The sequence below is a fragment of the Hylobates moloch genome, unplaced genomic scaffold, assembly GCF_009828535.3.
Source record: "Hylobates moloch isolate HMO894 unplaced genomic scaffold, HMol_V3 SCAFFOLD_12, whole genome shotgun sequence".
NCBI classification, from domain to species: domain Eukaryota; kingdom Metazoa; phylum Chordata; class Mammalia; order Primates; family Hylobatidae; genus Hylobates; species Hylobates moloch.
Window position 1 is genome coordinate 29,346,145 of NW_026652287.1, and position 26,017 is coordinate 29,372,161.

Below are 26,017 nucleotides of genomic sequence, written 5' to 3' on the forward strand. Positions count from 1 at the left end.
TCCATCCATCCATCCATCCATCCATCCATCCAGTGACTTATCCATGTATCTATCCATCCATCCATCCATCCATCCATCCATCCATCCATCCATCCATCCAGTGACCTATCCATGTACCCATCCATCCATCCATCCATCCATCCATCCATCCATCCATCTATCCATCCAGTGACCTATCCATGTACCCATCCATTCATCCATCCATCTATCCATTCAGTGACCTATCCATGTATCCATCCATCCATCCATCCATGCATCATCCATCTTCACACATGCACTGCAGCAGATTGGTTAAGAATGTGGGCTTTGGAGCCACATTTGAATCCTGGCTCTGGCACTTACTGTGTGGCCTCTCTTCTTTCTTACTGGAGCAACAGGGATTATGACAGTCCCTCCTTTACAGGGTTATTGTGAGCCTTATGTAACACAAATAAAGATTTATCCCCATACTTTGCTTAGAACAAGCACTCAAGGATCTATTAACTATTGATGTTCGGTAAAATGTAATAGTATAGGTCCTATGCTTATATACATGCACATTTTGTTGACTAATCACCTGCTCCCCAGCTCAGTAAAATCACAGAAAGAGTTAAGAAATGGGGGGCGGGTGGGGGAGGATGGGCTTATATAAAAAACAAACAGAACTAATGGCATTGGGAGAGATGAATGTTAGGTTAGAGAAGATGGATCAACTCCAGCAATCTAAAACAAACAAATCTATTTCCTTCTGTAAGAGGAATGCTGATCTGGCTTTGTGCTGATGCTTTCAGGAAGCAGGTTTATAGCAAAGTTTCTCCTTCCTGATGGCAGTTGAATGACAGTTGCCTTGCAAACTAAATCAGACCAGACCAAAGTCAAACACTTTGCAACCCCCTTTGCACAACACTCCACCCTTCCTCCATGGCCTTCCCCAGTGTTGCTGTCCGTTTCTTCCTACATAAGGTGTTTGACAAACAATACATAAGGAAATAATTTCCTTGTAATTTTTTACAAACCCCAAACAAAAAGAGAGAGAAGGCCATGGGCATTGGCTTGGTGGACAATTTAGTTCTGGGAGTGAAAATCAGAGGAACTCTTACCTTATCGCTGTTGAAGATTTCCCCTGACTTTCCAGTCAAGGTGTAGAACGTGTCTGTGTTATTCATATATTCGGTGTTCATCTGACCAGCAATTATGTGGAGTTTCACAAAGTATTGAGCAGCTTTATGATTCACCAAAAGCTCATTTATCTAAGACAGAACAGCCAGTTTGACTATTATTTGAAGAAGAAAATGAGTTTTGTAACACATGCTGTGCCTTACTTAGTATCAAAGACATCAAAGCCAGGGCACCCTAACTTGGGTTTGGGCTTTTGCAAATACAAATGTATGAAAGCACTGACAATTATATATGCTATACATTACTATCAGTTCAATCAACCAGGGCCAGGCCTTCCAGGAAGTAGAAACCTGGAGAATTGGCAGCAATGCACAATCTACTCTCAAACCGGGGGAGGTTGCTCTAGCATTGAAACTGACATGGGGAAAGCACAGCATCGCAATGGCCCCAGGAGGAACAAGGAACAAGGAATCTATCTTGAACATGGGAAGCAGATGGGAATAAAATATGAAGTTTCATGGAAAAAGTAGGTAAAGCAAGTAAGCTGATTGTACTTTTGAATAGAAAAGTTCAGATTTTTGAAATCCATGGTATCAAATCTACATTTTGTCACTATTACGTAGTCAACACTCAACAGATGCTTATATTAACTCTGTGTAAACTATGTGTTAAATGAGAGACCATGTGCAAAGTGCTTAGCCTAGAGGCATACAGTGTTTGCTGGTTCTTTCCAGCAGGAGTGGTGTGAGGACATCTCTGAAGGTGAACAATAGAAAGATGAATATCAGACAGGTTAATTGTGGTGGTATATAAGGGTTACAGGGCCGGGAACTTACTGGGTTTTGATTCATTGCAACAAAAATTATTATCACAAAATATCGGATTAAGATAACCCAATTTTATTTTTTCATTTTTATTTTTTTCCACTTCCCAGATTTCAATCTTTTATTGGCTTCCACCATTTTATGTGTATTTGTTAATCCATTTACTTAAATGTTTATTTATTTCTGGCTGATCTGTTTCACAGAGCATTTAAGACAGATGACAAGAACACACAATAAAAATCAAGATCAGGGCCAGGTGCAGTGGCTCATGCCTATAATCTCAGCACTTTGGGAGGCCGAGGCAGGCAGATCACGAGGTCAGGAGATCGAGACCATCCTGGTCAACATGATGAAACCCCTTCTCTACTAAAAATACAAAAATTAGCTGGGCATGGTAGCATGTGCCTGTAGTCCCAGCTACTCAGGAGGCTGAAGCAGGAGAATCGCTTGAACCCGGAAGGCAGAGGTTGCAGTGAGCCAAGATCGCACCACTGCACCCCAGCTTGGGTGACAGAGTGAGGCTCCGTCTCAAAAAAAAAAAAAAATCAAGATCAGGAAAAATAAAAACATATGTTAGATGGTAAAGGTGGGAGGGAGAAAGATATATAGGATACCAGTTCCTACACAATGATTAAAATGGAGGCCAGTGAAGATAATAAATTGTATACAAATCGATAAGTCCATCATTTACATTAAACCAAATATAACTATGTTAGTGATGCCATCTCGATAGGATGCCTCTACCAGACACTACAAGTTTCATTCCCACTGGATGACATTATCTCAAACAACAGCTGCTCACAATGAAGACTAAAATTTTCTTCTTATTTTTTCCCTATCGCTTGTACCATTTATAATGATTTTAAAAACCCCACATATCTAGCTAATACATTAGTTTAATTCTTCCTGTGGGAAGTGAGCAGTTTTGCATTATGTAAATCTTCTTTATCACCTGGATATATGTTAAGAACACTCAGTGGTTACCTGTAGAGGGTAATGATTGGAAACAGGGACCAGGGGGCCTTCTAGGTTGCTGGAAATGGGCTTGGTGTTTACACAAGTAGGTTCACATTGGGAAAATTCATTGAGTTGTACACTTACAATTTGTATACTTTCTGTAAGGATGTTATATATCACTAAAAGAAGTTTGTCAAAAAATCACCATCCTTATCATCAGTAGGTTTAATTTTAATGGGGATTTCCCACTTTAAATAAAAGAAGGTACTCCCTACTAAGGTTTTTCATGTTAGCCCCTTGGTGTAGAGTCATTTAAAATACTCACATCGAATCCTTTCAGTCCCTTGTCTGCAGGTAACAGCACCGTGAAGGGTCCCAGCTTACTCAGTGGCCAGGCATAAGCTTTGTCTTAGGAGTCGAAATAACACAAAGAAAGAAAACGCCAAATGAGTCAGTGGTACATGAGGAGTAAAATCAGGCAACAGGTCTTGGGTCATGACCAGTCCATTTATGCCCTTCTCTATTCTAATGGGTATGTGCAGGCCCTGTGTCAACTGGGAATCTCTCTAAGAATGTAAGGCACCCTAAAGCCATGGCCTCAATACATTCCACATAATGCCATGAGAGTTTTCCTGCAGACAGCCTCAGCTTCAAAGATACCCTGGCTGAGCAGTTCAGGCATGACAAAATCCCACCACAACCCCGGGTCCCTGACTCTGCGCTTGACTTTCTGAGTTGTCACTGTCTCGGTGAGCAAAGATGCAGCCCTTGTTTTTATCCAGGGCCAGCTCAGAAGAGCCCCGATGGTTGGTTTAATGCTCTGCAGTTGCCATGTTGAACTGCTTAATAAATTTTGAACCAAGAATCCTGTATTTTCACTTTCCAGTGGGCCCAGCAAAGTACGTAGGTAGTCCTGTTTCCATAACCTGGGGAAGCTGGGATGACAGGACAGGCTCTGTGTTCTCACACCCAGAGGCAATGTACACGGACTTTGTCATGGGGAAGGTGAAAGGTCAACAGGACTCTGTCTAGGGAAGTGTTGGAGGGCCTGGTCTGCAAAAAACACTACCTCACCCCTGTCTGCTCCCATTTGGTATTCTAAGAGTTCTTAGAGTAAGGCTGTGAGGAAACTGGCAGATTGCCCCTGAGCCCAAGGGATGCCACTAATACTTGATGCCCTACGGGATGCCTTGGGAAAAATGGGACTTTGATGCAGGAGACATTAAATGGGATATTTAACCTTAAGATTTATGCAGAGAACACAGCATTGACCCATCAATTACACTTGTTTATCTATGTTCTTGCCGGGAGATCATTTTTGGCAACAGGTAAATTCCAATATAAAAGCTGATATTTTAAAGTTTCTGTTGATTGGCCAAGTCTGTGTTTTACTTTTTTCAGCACGGCTGGATTTGTGTTTTATCGGAAGTTGTGTCCAATGTTGTGATCAGTTATAATATTTCATTCTCTAGAGAGTGTGGAGTAATGGCCCGTAGAAGCCATTTGCAAATACATGAGGGTGTTTTAGGCTCTCACCTTGCCTGGGGGGGCTGGAGGTGAATGTGTCACTGTAGGCAGTTAGTGACTGGCAGACCAAGGGTGCTAAGATGGTTGCATATAACCAAGACTATTCCAAACTTCAAACAGCCCCTCCACTCAAGAACAAGGATGCTGCCCTGGGGTCTCAGTCACCCTCTCTATTCCCAGTTTTACCTGTCAAGCTTTGTTCATACCTGAAGGATCTAGAAGGTCAAGGACAAGAGGGACAGTGTGTATCCTTACATCAGTAGCTGTCCTGGTCTTACCGTTACTGAAGCTCTGTTGGTCTATGGTGACCCCCAAACCCTGTCCTCAGCTCTCTGCCTACTAATTTGTGCATTGCTAGATCTCTTGGCACTATCTCTTTGCTTGTCTTCTTGGAAACAGCTGCCTGCCCTTTCCCCCTCACCTGCATGACCCTTCCAAAAAGGCTGATTCTAATAGACAAGGCTCGCCTGTCCCGTTCTGAATCATTGTGTCTTGCAGATGCCCTTTCCTGAAAGAGGACTTTTGTGTGGAAATCTGTACCCATAGCTGCGTACCTAGGAGTGAGATGAAAGAGGTCAGCCTTCCTTGCCATTTTCCTCTGGGTTCAGTATTTAATTCTCTGAGTCGCTCCATAATGTTTCCATAACACGTTAAGCCATCACCCACGTAACCTTTCTGGCAAATGCATCTACAGAGAAGGGGAAAAGACATCCTCAGGGTTTTACAGCCATTGAGTATTTTGATCATACAGTCCAATCCCCTCATTGAACAGATGGAGCAAAGTATGCCCAGGGTAGAATAGGGACAAGAGAGCATTCCTAGTGTGGTATCTGACATCTAGTAGCTCCTCAAGAAATGGATGCCTAATAAATTAAATGTATCTGTCAACACTAGATATCTTTGTATGCTCTTTGTCTCAGTATTTCTCAAAGTGTGATCAAGAAACCATGCACATCAGAATCACTTGGAGTGCTTAATATATTTAATATAATAAATGTGGACTCTAGGGCTCCACTGCATGACTGAATCAGAATAAGCTACTGAATTCAGACTGCAGGACAGTAAAGATTCAGCATTATTGATCTACTTAGAATGCTTCCCCCACCCCCCCGCTCCTTCCTAGCTGAGAGCTCTGCTCAATTGCCACTTCCTTCAGAAAGGCTTCCTTGATTGCCTATCTCTTTCTCCACTCCCTCACTGTGTCTCCATTATATATACTCTCGTGGAACCACATAGCTCTTCTCCATAGCAGTGATCATAGCACAATTTCACCCTGATCTGTGTGGTTATTTGATTAATATCTGCTTCCCTATAACATTTGAGAAAAGAGTGAGGGTAAGGGCTATATGTGTATTTGTTCACTGTTGTGAACTCCAGAATCCAGCACAGGGTAGGTCCATAACGGGTGCTCAATTAATAGTTGTACGATAAGTAGTAATTGAATTAAATAAATAGCAAACAATGAAGTATATAAACAATGAAAATAAATATAGAAACTATGAAATAAATATATAAACAATGCAAATCACAGAGATTTTGTACAATAGTTTCATAAGAGAGAAGTAGAGTTAAACATGTACTATCAGTGGTATGCTGATAAATGTTTAACAACCAACTCTCTGGGGGAGGGGAAGCCCTAATTTGTAGCATTTGCCAATTTCCATGGTTCATATGCCAATCTTGACCAATTTCAAACTAATAAGATGATGCTAACCCTCTTGTGAAATTCCTGAAAATTTAACACTTAGCTCTTGTGAGTCTGTAAGCCCTGGCTACAGCAGGCCACAACCATTCAGTACAGAGGAGCTGACAGCTGGCTGAAATTGACAAGGTGATGAGGAAGATGACTTTCACAAGCATCTTGGAGATGAGCCAGGAACCAAAGCGAAGTAAGGGAAGAACATTCCAGAGAGGAGAGATGCAGGGAACCAAAGACGTGCTGTGACTACATCACAGTTTTGCATGTGACTCACATTGAGGAGAGCATTCTGAAGAAAGACTATGCACTTGTTAATCCACGTGCGTTTCTAAATATATTTCCATGGCAAATAGATTACATGTTCAACAAGTTTGCTGCAGACCTTCAGAATCCTACCACCCTCTGCCTGGATTGTTGCACAGCCTCTACCTGGTCTTTCTGCCCTTATATTCTACCCTGAAATCTGTTTTTCATACAATCTCCTGACTGTGCTTTAAAATTCTAGCACCTGTGTGCTTAAAACCCTGACTCCTTTTATCCACATGAGAAAGTGTACACAGGAGAATCCTGCTCTGTCTTCCTTTTGCTGTCCACTGAAAATTCCAGCAGTGCTAAACTGCTTCTTTTTTTAGGCTGTTACGCTTTTCTCAGCCTGTTTCTCCCACCAGGAATGCTTTCTCACCCTCACCTTATCACTCTGGTGTGACCTCTCCCCAGCTGTGTTGAGCACTTCCAGCACGTCTCATCGATACCTCTGTCACAACCCTATCCACCAGAATTACCTCTGGAGACACTGCCTCTTCTGCTAGATGGTACACTCTCCTAGGAGATGGATCCCAACTATAATAATTCCTCATTATATCCTAGCACTTAGGGCAGTGCCTGATTGTTTAACTGATTATTTACTGAGTATTTAAGTACCTTCTTAATTCTAGGAACTATCTAGGTAAGAGAGCTACAAAGATGATAATAAGAGACACTTTGCCCTTCTTGAGTCTTACATGCTAAGGATGGACCTGAAAACAAAATAATTATAGCAACATGGTAAGGCCACTTGACCTCCTTGAGTCCCAGTTTCCTCTTCCATAAAATGGGTTTAATAATACCTTTAGGATGGTTGATAGAGAGATAAGGAAAGAAAAATAGCACTGTGACAGACATATAGAAAAAGCTCAATGCTTGGCAGGTGATAACAACAAGGACAAGGCTGACATGATGAAGAAGGTGACTATAATGACAACAGTGACCTAGAGGTGCTGGGATATAGCAGGACAACCCGTAGAGAGATAAATGAAGTTTCATTGTAAGTGCCATGATAGAAGATTGAATAGGATGCTATAGGGCATGGAGGAGGAAGTAACTGATTTTACCTGGAGAAATAGGGGACAGCTCCTAGGAGAAAGTAATATTTAATTCTAGAAGGATGCACATGAGTTCTTTCTCTCTCTTTTCTTTTCTTTCTAGAGTTTTCGCTCTTGTTGCCCAGGCTGGAGTGCAATGGCGTGATCTCAGCTCACTGCAACCTCTGCCTCCTGGGTCCAAGCGATTCTCCTGCCTCAGCCTCCTGAGTAGCTGGAGTTTTGGCCTCCCAAAGTGCTGGGATGGCAGGCCTGAGCCACCACGCCCGGCTGCCTATGAGTTTTCTAGCTGGACAAACACTTGGGGGATCATTTACTGATGAAGCCTTTGGGGTTTTTATGGAGAATTGGCTCTCAACCAGAGGCAATTTTGCCCCCCTTCCCCTGCCCCGCCCAGAAGCCATTTGGCAATGTCTAGAGACATCCTTGGTTGCTACAACTGAGATGGGGATCTACTTACACAGGCCAGTCCCTCACAACAAAGAACTGTCTGGCCAAAAATGTCAATAGAGCTGAGGTTGAGAAACCTTTTTATAAGGAATTACTAAAGTAGATCTAATCATGAAACAATTTAATACAATCAAATAACAGTTTCCTACTTAAATGTCAACCTCCTCTGCAAGCACTGTGCTACGCTAATTTAAGGATGGAAAAGGAGGAGACTGGTAACTCTGGGAAGTGATATAATACAACAGTCATTGTTAAAAATTAATCCTGCTATAAGTTACATTCCTTCATTTGAAGACAACTGTTAATAGCAAGACATGTAACCTTTACAAACCACTGAGTATGTTTCTCTCTAAAAGTTTCTTAAGTTGTTAGGTGGCCAATGGTCTGTTTTGTGTCAAGTGACTTGGCCTTTCTTTCCTAAGGATTGCAGGAGAATCATATTTTAATGGCCTCAGTGCTAATGGAATGCACGAGACATCACTATTTTTAATTTTTATTTCAAATCTCAGTCCAAAGTCTGAGATGTTACGAGACCAGTTGCTGACTTAACTGTTCTCAGTTGAGCCATGGAACATTCACAACATCACCTCTTTAGGAAATTGTTTTCTTTTTATTAGGAGTAAATGTCTCTTGCTGTCTTAGGGCTTTAAAAACACCCAGAAGCCATTTGCATTTTACAGTTATGGGTTGAAATTAATTACACTTAATGCTGGTTGAGATTTAGTTAGTATATAGGGTGTCCTCAAAGTCTTCAGTTGCTTCCTTTATTTCTTCACTGGTTCATTTCATTTCTTCATTGTTTCATTTATTCCTCCAAATTCTCCCTCATTTCACTGTTTTTTATTTCTTATTTTATTTTTATGTTTAACATTTGTGGGTACATAGTAGGTGTATACATTGATGCGATACACGAGCTATTTTGATACAGACATGCAATACATAATAATCATATCAAGGCAAATGAGAAAGCTCTCATTTCAAGCATTTATCCTTTGTGCCACAAACAACCCAATTATACTCTTTCAGTTATTTAAAAATGCACAATAAATTGTTGTTGACTGTAGTCACCCGGTTGTGTTATCAAATGCTAGGTCTTATTCATTCTATCTGTTTATATTTTTTGTACTCATCACTTCACTGTGTTGATTGGTGACAGGCATTGTTGCAGCAAAGATGAATAAGACATGGACCTTATATTCTAGTTGAGGATTGAGATAAGTTATAATAATAGCCAGCATTTATTAATAGCTCTTATGCTACATAGTCTATAAGGGCTTCAGTGTGGTGTCTTTTCTAATGCAACAACGCTATAAGGTAGGTCCTGTTGTTAGCCCCATTTTAGATAAGGAAACTGAAGCACAGAGAAGTTAAGTATCTCACTCAAGATCACACAGCCTGTAACTGGCAGCGCCTGTGCTCACCGCCACTATGCTACATCCTTATCACAGTTCTGGACCCTAAATGCTCTCATAGACACATTCCAGGGTGCTCTGGGAGCCCAGAGGGAGGGGCATCAGAGAGGACTGGGAGGACGGGGAGGCATCCTAGAGGTGGAGATACTTAGTCTGGCCATTGAAGGAGCAGGGTGTTAGGCTGACTCCCAGGAGGTGGGTGGAGGGTGGGGATGGCATCCTAAGTAGAAGGAAGAGCAGGTGCAAGGGCCAGGAGTAGGGAGCACCATATCATGTTTGAAGAACAGTGCAATGGACTGAATGTTTGTGTCCACCTCAAAATTCATATGTTGAAATCCTAACCTACAGTGTGATGGTATTATTAGGAAGCACGGCCTTTGGGAGGTATAATAATTAAATCAAGAAAGTAAAGGCCTCATGAATGGAATGAGTGCCCTTAGAAAAGAGGTCCCAGAGAGCTCCCTCCCCCTATCCACCCTGGGAGGACATAGTAAGAAGTCACCACCTATGAATCAGGCTTCACCAGATCCTGAAACTACTGGTGACTTGATTTTGGACTTCCCAGCCTCCAGAACTGTGAGAAATAAATTCCTGTTGTTTATAAGCCACTCAGTTTATGGTACTTTATTATAGCAACCCAAACAGACCAAGACAAATAATAAGTAGTTCAGCAGAACCTGAGGCAAGGGTATATTCACGAGTGTGGTGGAGATAATGCTGGCTCATCTGCACCTGTTATGAACAGCCACTTTTGGCCATACCCTCCATACCCTGGGAATGGTCTCAGGCCCTGGAAACTGGTTTGGAGCTGTTTGGGCAGGAAATCACAGGCTTCTGAGTACTCTGAGTGTGGTCTAGTGGGGGGCCCAGGCTCTTGGGGAGCATGCCCCTTTGGACGTTCAGATTCCTTGCCCTGGTGTAGACAGCAGAGGGCCAGAATGGGAGCTTCTAACATGCAGTGCCCAGGGGAGGGGCTCCTGTTGCCCAGGTCTAAGGGTCAAACTGCTGGAAACATATCTGGCAGTGGCTGAGCTGGGATTTAAACCTAGATCCATCTGAGAACGTCTCTTGCCACTGTACCATGTTGCCTTGGATAGGACTCTTGGGAAGACTGTATACACTGAGGATATCCCAACCTGTACAGATCTTATATAAACACTGAATATCATCAATGTCACTAACATTCCAAGAGATCCTACATTTCACTGTTGTTTGTACTTTTGCACAACTGGAATGTAAACTGTGCTTATTCCAATAGGCCCACTCAGCCATGTCCTGGCTATTTTTCAGCTGAGTTTAGTTAAATAAGAGAGAAATGCTCATCTCTTCTATTGTCTCTTACTTCCTACATCTATTAATAAGTAAAAATAAAAAGGCAAAGCATAAAGTTATTTGTTCTCAGTAAGAATCAAAATGGAGCTTAGAGTTTAAAAGCATATTATATACACGAACTCATTAGCTCTCCACAGGCAGATTCCTGGTCTCTAGACCTACTTGACAGGTGAGGGAACTGTGGTTTAGAAAAGTTTAGTCTTGTCTAAGGTCACCCCAGGGAGAGTGGTAGAGTTCATGTTTGAACCCACCCTTCTTCATCAGGTGGTCTTCTGTGACAAATGCAGTATGATTTTGAAGACTCTGCATAAGCTACTTGCCATATTGAGAAGGCATAAATGAAATAAATTTTTATCCCAGATGAACTAAATTACCCGAAGACTGATGGCTTCATATTTTATCAATATAACTTAGCAAGCCTTTTTACTTAGGCCTTTTTTCAGCTGAAGACAGTCAATTTGAGGTGTAGGAAGGTTTGTGGGTGATACATGTACCCCTAACATCACAATGTTAGGTTATCTGACATTCTAAACACAAATTTGGATGCAGCTTATATTATTCTGATATTCCCATTTCATTTTTAGATTTTATCCTCTCAAACACAAAGGAAAGAGATTGCTTAAGGTATTCTATTTAGACTTTCTCAGAGGGTGGTAAAACATGCATACACCAGCTTGTTTGGTTATCAGTATTGCCAGAATATATGTTTGAAGGGAGGGTGTGCCTGGATGCATATATGTGTTGGGTGCCTCTGTGCCTATATGCATGGCTGTGGTGTATTTATGTGTGCATTCACATGTATTGAGGGATTTCTAGGTGCCAGGTTCTGCTCAGAGATTGATGAATTTAATCCTGTTTAACTTTCAGCACAGCCCTGGTGGGAGGTACAGTTCTTTCCCTCTTATGGTTGAAGAAACATCAGTTCAGAGAGGGTAAGGTAAGTGGCAGACTTGGGATTTGAACCTAAGTGTTCTGATATCCCAGCTCTTTCCACTCCATGTACAATAAGTACAGATCTATTTATCTGTTCAGATAGGACATGATGATAATACAGCCTATTGGGGCAAATCTACACACTGACCACTGAGTTATAAAAGGCATCTTTTGAACTTCCCAAAAGATGAAGGGGGCTCTGGAATCACAGAAACTGTTTTATCATGCTATGGTTGGACGTTGATTGTGGTTTTGAGCTCACAATGGCACTATGAGTCTTTCTCAGATGCTGATGATAGCGAGAATTGAAAATGGGACAGAGAAACCTCAGTCTGCGAGTCAAACACTTGGGTTCTAGCTTCGGTTCAGTCACTAATGAAAACACGTTACACTGGTGTCATAGTTTCCAGAAACATTCTCTCATATAATCATCACAACAACCTTATGGAGTATAAATCACTGTGCTCATTTTATACAGGGAGCAACTGAGGCCAGAGAGATGGTGCCACTTTCCCAGGTCATGCATCTCGTGGGTATCAGTGCTGAGACTTAACCCTATGTCTTTAGTCCAAATACCATCTTCTTTCTATCATGTGAGCTGCCTTTGCCTCAGAAACTTTCACACAAATGTTTTTATTCACAGTAAACCCCTTCTTTTGAAACCTAGAGTCCAGGAAACACCACTAGTGCTTATTCACTTTCCCTAGTCTTGTTTTGTGCTACTAACAAGCAATATTTCATGAGTGAGGAAACAGGCATGTACATTAGAGGTCATACCCCTGTAATCTCAACAACCATTTGTTTCCCCAGTCACAGTGGCTTCCTTCTCCCACATTCTGACCACTTCATATCAAGTTATCAGGCCACATCAATATTCCAGAGTATTCTAGTGGTCCTTATAAAGGAAATAATTGTTGAGTGTTTAATTAATTAAAGATTTATTGAGTACCTACTACAATCCTTGCTCCTACTATGTGGGGTGGAGGTGGATACAAGACTGAATAAGACACATTTCCTCCCCTTCAAGAAACTTACAGCAATGACTGGACACCATTTTCACCGCTTGGAAATGTTGGTGGAGGAATTGAAAAGACTTACTCAGTTCGGCCTGGTGCGATGGTGGTGCAATTTGCATTCCTATGACACAGGTTATTTGATTTACATATATCAGTCATACTGCACCCCACTCCAGGTACGAAATTCTGGTAATGCTCCTTACACTCGCAGTGAGACTTCAGTAGACAGGGAGAGAAAAACAAATAGGATCCTAGTTAGTTACTTCTGCTGGCATTCTTCTTTAACTTGTATTTTTATTCTTCCATAAAAACTCACTCAGAGTATGTCTGAAGTGTGGACTTAAACTAAAAATTTGTCAAAGTATCTAAAAGTAGAAATCATGTTTACATATGTCACCTGCTGGAAAACTTATACTCCTTGCTTATAAAGTTTAGCTTCAATTTTCTTGTTTCCTAACCCTTGACCTCCCTAGCTCCATAATTCCCAGTTTTAGATTGTCTATAGGTGGGCAGAAATTGATGTCCAAATGGGAGGTATTATTGCTTTAGAATAATGGTTTTCAACCAGGAGTCTCAATCTAGGACACACTGGACAACATCTGGAAACAAGTTTGTTTTTTGTTTTTTTTTGAGACAGGGTCTCACTCTGGTTGCCCAGGTTAGAGTGTAGTGGTGCAATCTTGGCTCATTGCAGCCTTTACTTCCCAGGCTCAAGTGATTCTCCCACCTCAGTCTCCTGGACAGCTGGGATCACAGGTGTGGACCATCATGCCCAGCTAATTTTTTGTATTTTTAGTAGAGATGGGGTTTCGCTATGTTGCCCAGGCTGGTCTTGAACTCCTGGACTGAAGCAATCCATCCGCCTCAGCCTCCTGGAGTGTTGGGATTACAGGAATGAGCCACCATGCCCAGCCTGGAAACATTTTTGAGTGCCATGATGGGAGGAGGCGGTGCTACTTGAGGTCAAGAATGCTGTTAAACACCTCACAATGCACAAGAAAGCCCCTTCCCGCAAAGAATTATCCAGTACAAAATGTGAAAATTGCTGAGGTAGAGAAACCCTGTTTTGGAATCATGCACATGCTGCTTCTGTGTGAACAATGGAGAATTTCTAAGACTTGAAAATCTGTCTTGGAACCCATTTTCAGAGATAACGCATATTTTTTATCTCACATGCGAGGTCTTGACATTCATGGCATAACATTAATTTTCCCATAAAGACCCTCATTTTACAGATGGGAATTTAGCCCCTTGAATTTTTCTGCAATCCTGCCCCAGAAATCGATAGCAGAAAAATGTTGCATAATATATCCTTTCTCTTTGGACGCAAGGTTGGGTGGATTCTCTGCAGGGAATTCTAGGAACATTCCCATCAGCTAGCATCCAGGTGATTAGACTGCACGGCTGTTTGGGTCGGGCACTGAGCACTTCCTCCTACCTGTGCAGCAATACCCTTCTGTATGGACATATTTCCTTCACTGAAGGCTTGATGTGCAGTTATGGACACAGAAGGCATCCACTAGATAAATACTCAATGGACGAATGTGCTATTAGGGCCAAGGCTCTTTCCACTGGATTCCTCAGTGAGGGTCTCCTGACCAGATTTTTTATCAGTCAAGGTCCCGATGTCATTTAGAGGGACAGTGTCTCTCCCCAGAATATTCTCACTGCTGCCTATAATCTATCAGTGCTGCCTGACGTTTTATCTGTTTCATTCCTTTGGGACACTGTATTTTTTGTTCTAAGAGCACCTTTTAAATTAGAAAGCCATTGCAGAATGGAGGATTGCTGGTAAAAGTCAATCATATGTTCAACAGTTAATTTGTTAATCTAATTTTGAATTATGTATATGTTTTGCCAAACACCATATAGGACTGTGACAGGAGAGAACGTAAGACAATTAAGTTTGGATGGGGAGCTGGGAAAGTGTGAGTTTAAAGGATAGACGGAGTGAGCAGGCACTGATTTCAGGCTCTGAGCACATGGAGGACTGTCTGGAGGGGAAGACCAAGTGGAACATTGAAAGGGAGAATTGGGATGGCATAGAAGACAAATGATACCTGTGACACATAGTGGCTTGTCAAACTTCTAGATACATCAGTTCCCTGCATCATTTGCTCACCTGTCCAGGCCCATCGTATTTGCACACTGTAGTCTTTGTAGGGCAGTTTCCAAAGTTAATTTGGCAGGGGTCCACAGGCAAGCACACTTGGCCATCCCCATGGTAGCCTTCTTGGCATGTACAACTGTGCTGATTTGGTCCCAGGTATGTACAATGAGCATGAGGGTGGCAGATTTTTTGTAAACATGGATTGATGGCTTGAGAGGCAACAGCAAAATGAGAAGCAGTTAGTGAACAGGGTTGGAGAAGGAAAACTGAACCATGAGCAACAGTGGATCACAGCTCATCAAAGCCACAAAGGCAACTCACAGTTTTCAAAGACAAACATTTCCTCTCATTTCCCTCTGAACCAGACAGATTTATGTATGGCCATCAGAAATTGTACAAATATTGTGTTGATATATTAGTAGACCATTTTGTGTATGTAGTTAAATATAAAATAGCATGAAAGAAAACACTGACAGAATTTATAGTATGTACTCAGCCCTGCTCTAAGAATTTGCTATATATTAACTCATTTAATCTTTACAATAATCCCTGAAAGTAGGTACCATTATTATCTCCATTTCATAGACAGAAAAACTGAGACACAGGCAGATTAAAGGTCATGTAGTCAGTAAAAGGCAGATCTGGGACTAAACCCAGACAGTCTGGCTTGAGAGTCCATGTTTTTAACTGATATATAATACAGCTTTTTATAAAGTGAATAAAATAAAAAAGATAAAATAAGAAGCATTAAATGTTGTTCTAACATTGATTAAGGTGATATGGAAACATATAAAAATCTATATATGTGCTTTCATAAGAGAAGGAGAAGCTGCCATTTATTGAGCATTTTGCTTGGCACCTTTTATATACATTTCGCTCAACTACACAGAGAGAAATAGAAATGGTCATTGTGTTAAGGAGGTTGTGAGATTTTTTTTTTCCTGTTAGATAACCTAAACATCTCAATGAATAAACTAGCAGAATCTAAATTCTACTCACGCTCGCAGTATTTGCCATCGCCTTGGTAATTGGGAAGGCATTTGCATTCCAGTTTGTTTTCATCTTCAGTGGAAGGCGAACATCTGGAATTTTCTGGGCAGAGCAAGGCTGCACATTCAGGGATGGCTGCATAGGAAAATTGTTGAAGTACTTGCATTAGTAGAATAACCAGTTCTTAAGACCCCAAACTGCAGTATTCCCTTTTATTAAAAAGCAATACAAACTCATTGTAATAATTTAAAAAATACAGACACACAAAGTTAAAATTGTCTTCTCAGTCTCCCACATTTACCGATATCATCAATCAATAAAATATATTAATTTATAACATTATTTGTATGATTTTGTAACAAAATAGAATCTTGTTAAAATATTTAGCAATGTTATTTTTAATTTGACAATATATTATGAAAGTCTTTAAGGATCTGCCTCGATCTGTAGTAACTGCATAGTATTTCAAAAGATAGGTGTGACGTAGATGGCTGTCAAAAACCATGAAGAGTCTGACATATCAGCCAGCTTGCAAAGTGAACAAGTTGGGCTAATAAAGTTTCATGGATGCTGGTAGAAGATACAAAACTTCTGGGTTAGAGTGAAGTACAGCTTAATACTTACCGCAGGGGCAGCAGCCAGGGTATCAGCATTTTGGCACCAGTTTTTTCAAACCTCAATTCCCATGGGGCAATTCAAAAAGGACTAGACTGAGACATGTACATGCAGTGGGTTTCATCATAGGAGGTGAGCCCTGATCTTAGGGTACCTAATTTTTTTTTTTTAAATGGGCAATGTATTATTTAGGGATAAGCAGGAGACAGAAACCACATAATTATTTGAACAGAGAAAGTTGTACTATAAAGGATTATGAACAATTAAAATCATGAAAAATCTGCTAGTGAGAGTTTAAAATAAAATAATTCTAAAGAATAAAGAAATAGCAGGTCTATAAAGAGCAACCACTGTACTAGGGCTGAGACAAGTACCCAATGTATAACCTTTTTCCCTCCAGGCTGAGATCTGAGTATCACTGGAAAAAGCATGGTGTTAGTCACTAGATAGCAAAGTTGCAGAGATACTTTGACAATATTTGCTGGAAATCTGCTCTCTGGGGTGGCTGGAAGGTCATGCATGGGGAGGTCACAAGCCTTAGAACTCACTAGGTGCCAAAGGAATCTGCTAGCCAGTAGGCGCTGCTGGCAGCAGCAGCTAAGAAGCCACCTCTCTGTCATGCAGTGCATCTCTGTGTGTGGTTCAGGCCTGGGCAGCTCCAGACCAGCTGTGTGGGATTTAGGGGGTGTGTCCAACTCTCCAGATGACCAGCTCTTCAGGGGCCTTGCTGTGCATGGGGCTGAGGAGAGGAATACAGAACAGCCTTCCCCTGGGGTGAGGCATGGGCCTGTGCAGTCTGGGGCTCCTGGCTGTGCTGCCACTTCCTGAGTCAAGCACTGGACAGTGTGCATTGGCCAAATGCTGGAGGGAGCTGAGCTCTGCAGGAACCTGGCACTGGAGAAACTATGTGGGGCTAAGAAACAGAGAAAAGCTGTTTTTTGGGAGCCTGGTGAGTGAGTCAAACCAGAAACAGGGAGAGAGCCCTCGCTTCCTCCTCTACAGTCCTTCTGGCACTCTTCATTGATGAGGCTTCACGTTTTGCTAGCTAGTGAAGGAGAATCATTTATAAAGCCCAGCTCCATTATCACAGAGCAGGCAAAAAGGGTGACTTTGGAGCTGAGAGGCACTGGCAGTGAGCCTGCCTGCCCTTTGCCCCTGAGGGAGGTACTATGTCTTCCAAGTCTGTTCAGTATACGAACATCCTTGAACAGATGATCTGGAACAAAGAGCAGTCAGTGTATTGCTCTCAAGATGTGCACACATGTGAGAGATGCGTGGAGAATTGTCTCCCAACAGTGGCTAGTTGAGTAAAATAGTTCACAGAGACTGTTCCCCCACCCCTTCCATAAACCAGAAGTTTTGGCAGAAAGTGGCTGCTGCTTCAGGATTACATTTTCCACCCCACTTTACATCCAGGAAAGGTCACGTGACTAGTTCACGCTGCTGGAATATTGAGTAGAGGTTTTATGTATTTTTCCTGGACTTTCATAAGCAGGTGCTTCTCCATCTTCTCTTTCACATCTGTGATGGCTGGAAGCAGAGTACTCTGAGGTATTAGAGAATGACAGAGTCACAAGATGGAAAGATCTGGATCCCTAATCACCATGTAGGGGGAAGCTGGCACCAGCCAGGAACACCCACATTGGACTGTTACATGAGTGAGAACTATACTTCGTTAGTGTTAAGCCAGAGATTCCTAAATATCTCAGGTCACAGTGCCTTTAGTGTCTCAATAATTTTTTTCATGGTACCCCGACTTCAAATGAAATACTGAAAAGTCCATTTATTTAGTTGTTAGAATCACTTAGCAGCCATTTGAAAAGGTGACATGCTTAATAGAAAAATGTCTATTTTATATGTTCACCTATGTATAAGACATGTGCGTGTGTTGGACACTGCACAACTTCTCAAAGTTTGATACAGATTGGAGACTGGCACCCTCATTTCAGTCACATTGATTTTTACATGGTACTTGCCTTTTATCATAGCAATCACTGAAAATGTACCTTTGCAAAGATATGATGTCACTGCAAGGAATTAATGCGACCTCATGTTGAAATTGTGAACTAACTCAAGCTAGCAGTCCATGTGATATCTGACAGATGTATCTCTGTGTTTCCCTCAGAAATTTAAAATACCAATGGTAGCCAGTGAATTTGATTGTAGTACCTTGGGACACCTTGGCGCACAATTTTAAAACCATAGTGTTAAACCATTGAAGTTTTGTGTTTATTTTTTATAGCTACTAGCATTATCCTAACTAGTATAGGATGGACCACAACTTATTCAACTAATTTCCTACTGGTGGGAATTCAAGTTGTTTTCAGCTTGTTATCTTCCTACAAATAGCATTTCCATAAATTTCTTTGATCATATATGCTTACCTTTGCCTAATTCCTCTCCTCTCCCAGGGTAAATTCTTAGAATTGGGGCCACAGAAGCATACTATAAGCATGCCTTCAAATTTAGTAAATAAATTTCTCCCATAGGTTGTAGGAATCCACATTCTTACTGTCATTTTTTTCATACCCACAGATGGATATTATCTGTCTTTTCAATCTTTGTAACATAGTGGGCAAAAATAAAAACACAAACAAAAATAAACTTCCAGGACTCCAAATATGACTGCATTTTAATAGTATGTATGTGACAATTAGTGGACTTAGCACCTTTTTCATGTTTATTGCTGGTTTTCATTTCTTCTTTTTGAGACAGAGTCTCGGTCTGTCACCCAGGCTGGAGTGCAATGGTGTGATCTCAGCTCACCGCAACCTCCACCTCCCGGGTTCAAGCGATTCTCCCGGGTCAGCCTCCTGAGTAGCTAGGATTACAGGCACCCGCCATCATGCCTGGCTGATTTTTGTATTTTTGTAGAGACAGGGTTTCACCATGTTGGCCAGGCTGGTCTTGAACTCCTGACCTGAGGTGATCCACCTGCCTCGGCCTCCCAAAGTGCTGGAATTACAGGCATGAGCCACCACACCTGGCCTGTTTTCATTTCTTATTCTGAAATTTAGACTTTGGACTTTACATGAATCCAATTTTTTATTATAAAAATGTATCTGCCATGTGAATTTTAAATATTTTTGTCCTAGTCTCTTGTCATTTGGCCGGACAGAATTATTACTATTTTTTTACTTGGAAGCATATCTATTAGGGTTTTCCGTTAGGCCGGCTTCTGGACTGGGTCTCCTGCCTTACTGAGAATGCTTCTGCCCAGGAGTCCACTGGACAATGGTAGGAGTGGCCAAGGAAGTGGGCTGACTGAGGACCACAGAAGGCCCGTCCCACCCACTTGCCTTTGCATTTGGCCTGGAGGCTTGCATGGCTGTCCCAGCTACAGGAAGAAGGCATAGGCTGAGTTTATTCATCCTGTTACTACCACCGCTCACGGCATTTCAACTGCTTCCAATAAAATGAGTTTGCATTTGCTGACTTTCAATCTCACCCAACCCTTTCCTTTTACAGGAGACTCAAGTCCTGAGGATAATTTAAATGAGGCTAGTGGCACAGGCACAATGGCCGATTTCTTAACATCTCAGCTCCCAGTTTACCCTTCAGAGCCGGCTCTGCCATCCTGCGAGTTTCTCCTTCATAGAGCGATGTTAAGTTTTGCCAGTAGAGGGCGCGGCGGGACACGGCGGGAGGCGGGGGCTCTTCTTTCTGCCTCCAGGATGCAGTGTGGGGCTGCTGCTGCGTGTTCCTTTGCTGCTGCTGCAGGGTCTGTTCAGGGATGCTCTGCCCCAGCAGTGCACTCAGAGTTCCTCGGTGACTGACTTTGCATCCTTGGCCTGGACCTAGCGACCACCTTCCCACAGCCCTCTCGACATAGACATTGTGTATTCCAGGATTTTGCCTGAGAGGCCCCTGATTTCCTCTGCCTCACCCACCAGCCTCAGCTCCCCAAGGCCCTGGAGGGTTGCCCCATGCCTGCTAGGTGACTGTGGTCCAGTGCTGGCCTGGATAAAACAGCAAACTTCTCGGCCACCCACCACACCCTCTCCAACAAGGTTTAAATCCAGCCTTGGGGACGGCCACCCCCTTCCAAATTTCTCCTTCCTTTGTTATGCTCCATCCTCTCTAGAGTTCTGTTTGCATTTTTACAGCTGCTCTCCTATCATAGCTTACTAATTATCCCTATTAAATTTCCCTTGTTTAAATCACCCCTTGGTTTCCAGCTCTTGATTGGACCCAGTATGATAGATAGCTTTAAGAATTTCCCATGGATTCAAATGACTTGAGTCCCAGCTCTCCTATTTACTAGTTGTGTGGCCTTTGGTGAATCATTTAGCCTTGGTGAAGCACCCTTTCCTCTTCCTTAGGGCTGTTAATGTGTTCCGCCTTTGAGGCTCATAATTGAGAAGATGCTGTATCTCCTTTACTAGGTGACTCACTTGTTGCAATGGCTTGTGTTGGCTTCCCAGCCCCAGTGTCCCTCTCTCCATTCTACCCTTCACCTGGCCTCCAGTTCAACCTTCCTAAAACACAGCTATAGCCTTGACACCACATTGCTTCTGTTCTCTCTCTTCCTCCTCCTCCCTTTCCCTCCTCTTCTTTCCTTTTCTCTTCTACATTCTCTTTTTAATTTCTGGTTTCTTTCTAGAAAACTTTTGGTGGTACCTTGCACCTATAGAGAACCAATAACAGATACAAAATTGAAATGCATACATTTGTGCCTATTTGATCTGGTGTGGCATTAAGGAAACTAGCAGTACTTACGCTTGTCACACTTGGGGCCAGTGTATGCAGAGTAGCACTCACAGGTTCCATCGCCATCTAGTCCACTGTTGCACACCCCATGCACACAGTTGCACACTGGAGACAGAAAGTGGGGGATTTTTATTACCTGACATAGACTGTTGCTAAACATTCTGGAAAGATAATATTTTCAGATCATCTTTGCTGAGACTCTGCATAATAAGGTGAAGAAGACCATGGATTTGAAGTCCTAGAGACCCTTGTTTGAACTTTGGCTCCTTTCCATTTTATCAGTACCCGGATTTTCTTTTAAGTTTAACATATGGATAATAATGCCTACTTCCTGGGATTTCTATAGAGTCAAGTAACATAATGTATATAAAGCATATGGGGCATATCATATGCATTGGAGTTCTCTTCCCTACTCTCAAACTATTTACTTCATCTTTGGATACTTCAACAAGAGAATTAATTTAGTGTCTTATATACACCTGTTATGTTTAAAAGAGAAAAGCTACTACTAACTCAATCACTGTTGGTAGCAGATATCTATACAAGTAAGTCCTACCTATTGATTGGGCAATGCAAGGATAAAAAAGGAAAATATTCAAAAGGGTCTAGAATAACCATGCCATATTTTCTAGCTTGATGTTTTAGCCCAGTGACAGATCATTTCAGGGATGATAAATGAAGGGCATTTGAAATGAATGTGAATGGTCAACTCTTTAGTTAGCGGTTGGTTTGTAGCAAGATTTACTATCAGGCTAGGCCATCAGCATCCTATGGCCAGCCCTCTCTGGAGCATGTTTTATTAGTTTTCTATCACTGCCATAACAAGTTCCACAAACTTAGTCGCTTAAAACAACACAAATTTATCTTATAATTCTGGAGGTGAGAAGTCCAAAATGTACTCATTGAGCTAAAATCAGTGTGTCAGTTGGGCTGCTATTCCTCTGGAGACTTTAGTGGAGAATCTTTTCTTTTGTCTTTTCTAGCTTCTAGAGCCCATCTTTATTCCTGGGCTCATGAAACCCTTTCTCCATCTTCAGAGCCAACAATGACAGGCCAAATCCTTCTTATGCTACCATTTCTATGGTTCTCTCTTCTGTCTTTCTCATCCACTTATAACAACTCTTGTGATTACATTGGACTCACCTGGATAATCCAGGATCCTCTCCCTATCTTAAATCAGCCAATTAGCAACCTTAATTCCACCTGCAACCTTAATTCTCCTTTGCCATATAACCTAACATATTCATAGGTTCCGGGGATTAGGACATTTTGGGGTCTCATTTTTCTGCCTACTACACGTGTCTTCGGTGCACGTAAGCCAACTTAATATTAGCTCAGATGAAACATAATTAAGAAGATGCACCTGCTTAAAAACTTAACCAGAAATACCAGCAAAGCAAGGATGAATAAAGTTTAAAGTATTCCAAACATCTAATAAGCCATCAAATCCTTTGTTTTCTCTGTCTCTATCTCCCACCTTGATTTTCTGCTCTTCATCCCCACTGGTGCCATTTTTGTTCAGGCCTTTATCATGTTTTGCCTGGACTATTGCAGTAGCATGATACCTGGTCTTGCTATTTCCAGTTTCTTGCCTCTCCATTTCATTCATTTCATTTGATTAGCAATGGCATCAGGGTGACCTTCCCCAAAATATCTCAATGACTCTCAATTACCAACCAAATAAAATTTAGATGTCTCAGTTTGGTAAACAATGGCCATTCCAACCTGACTCTAACCTTGATAAAATTTCATTTTCATCTTTCACCACTTTATTTTATACATCTTAGATTCTTAGCATGTGGGATGATTCATTCACTATTTATCTTCCTTCCTTCAAAACACTTATGGAATACGTATTATGTTGAGAGTACCGCGCTAGAGATTAATGCACAAAAATAAACAGGACAAAGTCTCTGCCATCAAAGAGATCAAAATCTAATGGCAGAAGAAAACAGCCAATCACAATGCACTGGGATAAATGCTATGACATGACCAATGAATGGGAGCTGGCCAGGAAAAGATAAAGTGCGGTTGGCCCAGGGAAGACCATGCCAGGTGGAAGCAGCAGGAAATGCATCTTGCACGTTCACACCTCCAGGCTTTTCCTCTGCTGCGCTCCCTTTTGTGTGCTAACTGGAATCCTTCAAGGCCAGCCAAAGCCCCCACTTCTGTGTTGCCATCTCAGTGGTCTCCAAACAATCTGTGCTCCTCTGGCTCCAGCAGCACTTTCTTTGTTCCGTGTCCACTATTGCACCCTACGACAACTACAGGTTTGTTAATGCCTGACAGCTGAAGACCACCAGGAGCTCACCAATGGTCAAACCAAGCCAGCAGCAAGGGTGAGCCATTCTGGGAGAAGTATCAGTAGGCTCTTATGTCAGCCAGCAGAGGCAGCTGCTGGGTAGTTCTCATGGTTGTCCACTGTTGTTGAGTCTCTGTTCAGACATGATTATTCCCTGGCCTAGTTTTTGTCTTTTCCTCCATGGATATGGTGAGTCTTTTTTCTGATGGTGATATTCTGTGAAATTGTTTATGCTCAGCAGCAGAACACCACAGCCTCTCTGGTAGCAACTAGGCCAGCAGCCAGGGGACGGCTGTCAGGGCTGCCGTTTTCTTTCTCAATCTGTATATTTTTCCTCCCCTATTAGACTGGAACTGCTTGGAATGACCTCCCCACCTCTGTATTTTCCCGCATCTTTTACGGTGCCCTGTAACAATCCAACAACTACGCAACTAAATTTTAGACAAAGACATTGTCCGGCAGGGCCGGGATTAGGGTGAGGAGAGTGAAACAGGGTTGTGCAAGTGCAGAGCTGCATCCTGCTGTTATTTAGCATTTTGATGTTTTGTTCAATAATTTTAAAAGTATTATTGTCATGGGTTGAGTTTTGTCTCCCAAAATAATATGGTGGAGTCCTCATCCCCAGTACTTCAGAATGCCCCTATTTGGAAATAGGGTCATTGCAGATGTAATGAGTTAAGATGAGGTCATACTGGAGTAAGGTGAGCCCATAATTCAATATGACTGATGTCCTCATAAGAAGGGGAGATGCCACAGACATTAGGTGAAGAGGCAAGTGAGGAGGGAGGCTGGGATTGGAGTGATACTGTCACAACCAAAAACAGCTGGGGCTAGCAGAAGCTGAAAGAAGCAAGGAAGGACCTTCTTCTAGAAGCTTCAAAAGGAGCATGGCCCTGTCAACACCTTGATATTTGACTTCTAGCTTCCAGAACTGGGACAATAAGTTGCTGTTGTTTTAAGCCACCCATTGTGTAGTACTTTGTTGCAGCTGCCCTAGGAAATCAGTGCAGTTATTGGTCTTGATTACTGAGTTTTTTTGATGCCTCCTTAAATTTTGCAGCCAAGGCCCCACACTTCTCTTTATTGAGTGCTTACTATCTATCAGGCATTTTGCCAAGTGTGTTGCATGCATTATCTAATGTTTACCACATCCTTTGAGGTAGGTATCATTACTACCAGTGTATCACACATGGAAAAATGGGAGATAATTAGCTCAAGCAGTCCCTCAAATAACTGAAGAATTAAATTGGATTTGCAGTGTCATCCTCCTTTCAAAACTCAATTGACATCGTTTCTATTTTAGCCAAGCACTTTGATATCTACCTATGGCTGTGGATTTTTGGAATAAACAAGTTCTGGAGAGCAGTCAAGTTGGTTATGGAGATAAGTGGGGTGAGGAGGGAGTATACTATGGGCTCAGTGGAGAAGATTCAATTCAATTCAAAAATATTTACCCAGCCCCTACCTAGCAGCAGGCACTGTATTAGGCACTAGGTATACAACATGTCAGTAATTGATAATATCTAAGTCCAGGAGCTCACAGTGTAGTGGGAAGCGAGGCTCTGGGAGATACAGTGATGATTCCTGCCCTAATTGCTGTCATGCAGCCAGTGGAGGAAGGTGAGGGGCACAGAGGGCTCCTGCTCCCAATTCAGATGCAAATTACAAGTGTTGTCCTTGTCACTAAGATTGCCCTCCTGGCTGTGTGATATTGGCCCACGGCCCTGGCATGAACCTCTCCCTTCATGCTATCTTCCACTACAGCCGCTATACTGGATTGACTGCCTGGCACTGGCAGCTTTTGGAAGCCTCTGACACTGCATTGCAGGCTGCCAGCTGCTGCCAGAAGCATGCCCTTGGGAAGGAGACGTAAGTGGCAGAGGGTTTCCCAGATGATCATTGAAAGAGCCCTTGGTACTTGTTAACCAGTCTCAGCAAATCTCTAGAGACACATAAAACTTGGGTGGTGTGACTTTAAAGTGGTGAAAGTCATGGCCGTGCTGGTCAGAGGGATGGTAGACACAGCCTCCTGTGACATGTCCCATAGCAGAGTAAGCTGCTCCCTCTCCTGTGCTCCCATAGGATCTTGTCTGGGCTGTGCACACTGCATCATCGCAGTTGTCACCCACATTTCTAGCTCCTTGGGACTGGGCACCTAATCTCATCACTCTTAGGATCCACTTCACCTGTCTGGTGTGTAATGTATGATGGACACTCACCAGGGGCAGACTGGGGCAGTGCTTAGGGGCCCAGGCTCTGGAGTCACATACGTGGGGTCAAATCCTGTCTCTGCCCCCATAATAGCTGCATGGCCTTGAGCAACCCTCTCTGCTTCTTCATGCATAAAAGGAGAACCCCCACCTCCTTTGGAGAGTCGCAGTGAGGATCCAAAGAAATCCCTCTGCACATGGTCTGACACACAGCAGGTGCTCAGCAAATACTAGTGACTCTTCTTAACAGTACATGGTTGTGGGATTGATTTGGGGATCATGTTAGAGAAAACGGGCTTTGCAATCTGGCTAGCTGGGAAGGAGGCACTGAACAGGCTGGGGCACTGGCCTCAGAGATGAAAACCTTTGGCTGGTGCAGCTAGAAATCATCTCTAAACCAACAAGCAGTCTGGTAGGAGAGTGCTTCTGCAGAAGATTTCAGTCAGTGTTAAAAATAAACTGCACCTAATAGAG

The 26,017-nt window shown here is 42.4% G+C and overlaps 1 protein-coding gene across 1 annotated transcript in view; it reads right to left on the bottom strand.

Moving 5' to 3' along the window:
• STAB2 (stabilin 2) overlaps nt 1-26,017 on the bottom strand; it is a 182,248-nt gene that overhangs the window by 120,261 nt on the left and 35,970 nt on the right. The window contains exons 6-12 of the mRNA XM_032171502.1: nt 21,041-21,136; nt 15,716-15,841; nt 14,729-14,925; nt 12,689-12,822; nt 4,961-5,094; nt 3,205-3,287; nt 1,080-1,229 (exon numbers count right to left, since the gene is read on the bottom strand). Coding sequence (XP_032027393.1) covers nt 1,080-1,229; nt 3,205-3,287; nt 4,961-5,094; nt 12,689-12,822; nt 14,729-14,925; nt 15,716-15,841; nt 21,041-21,136 — 920 coding nt within the window. The remainder of the gene's footprint in view (nt 1-1,079; nt 1,230-3,204; nt 3,288-4,960; nt 5,095-12,688; nt 12,823-14,728; nt 14,926-15,715; nt 15,842-21,040; nt 21,137-26,017) is intronic.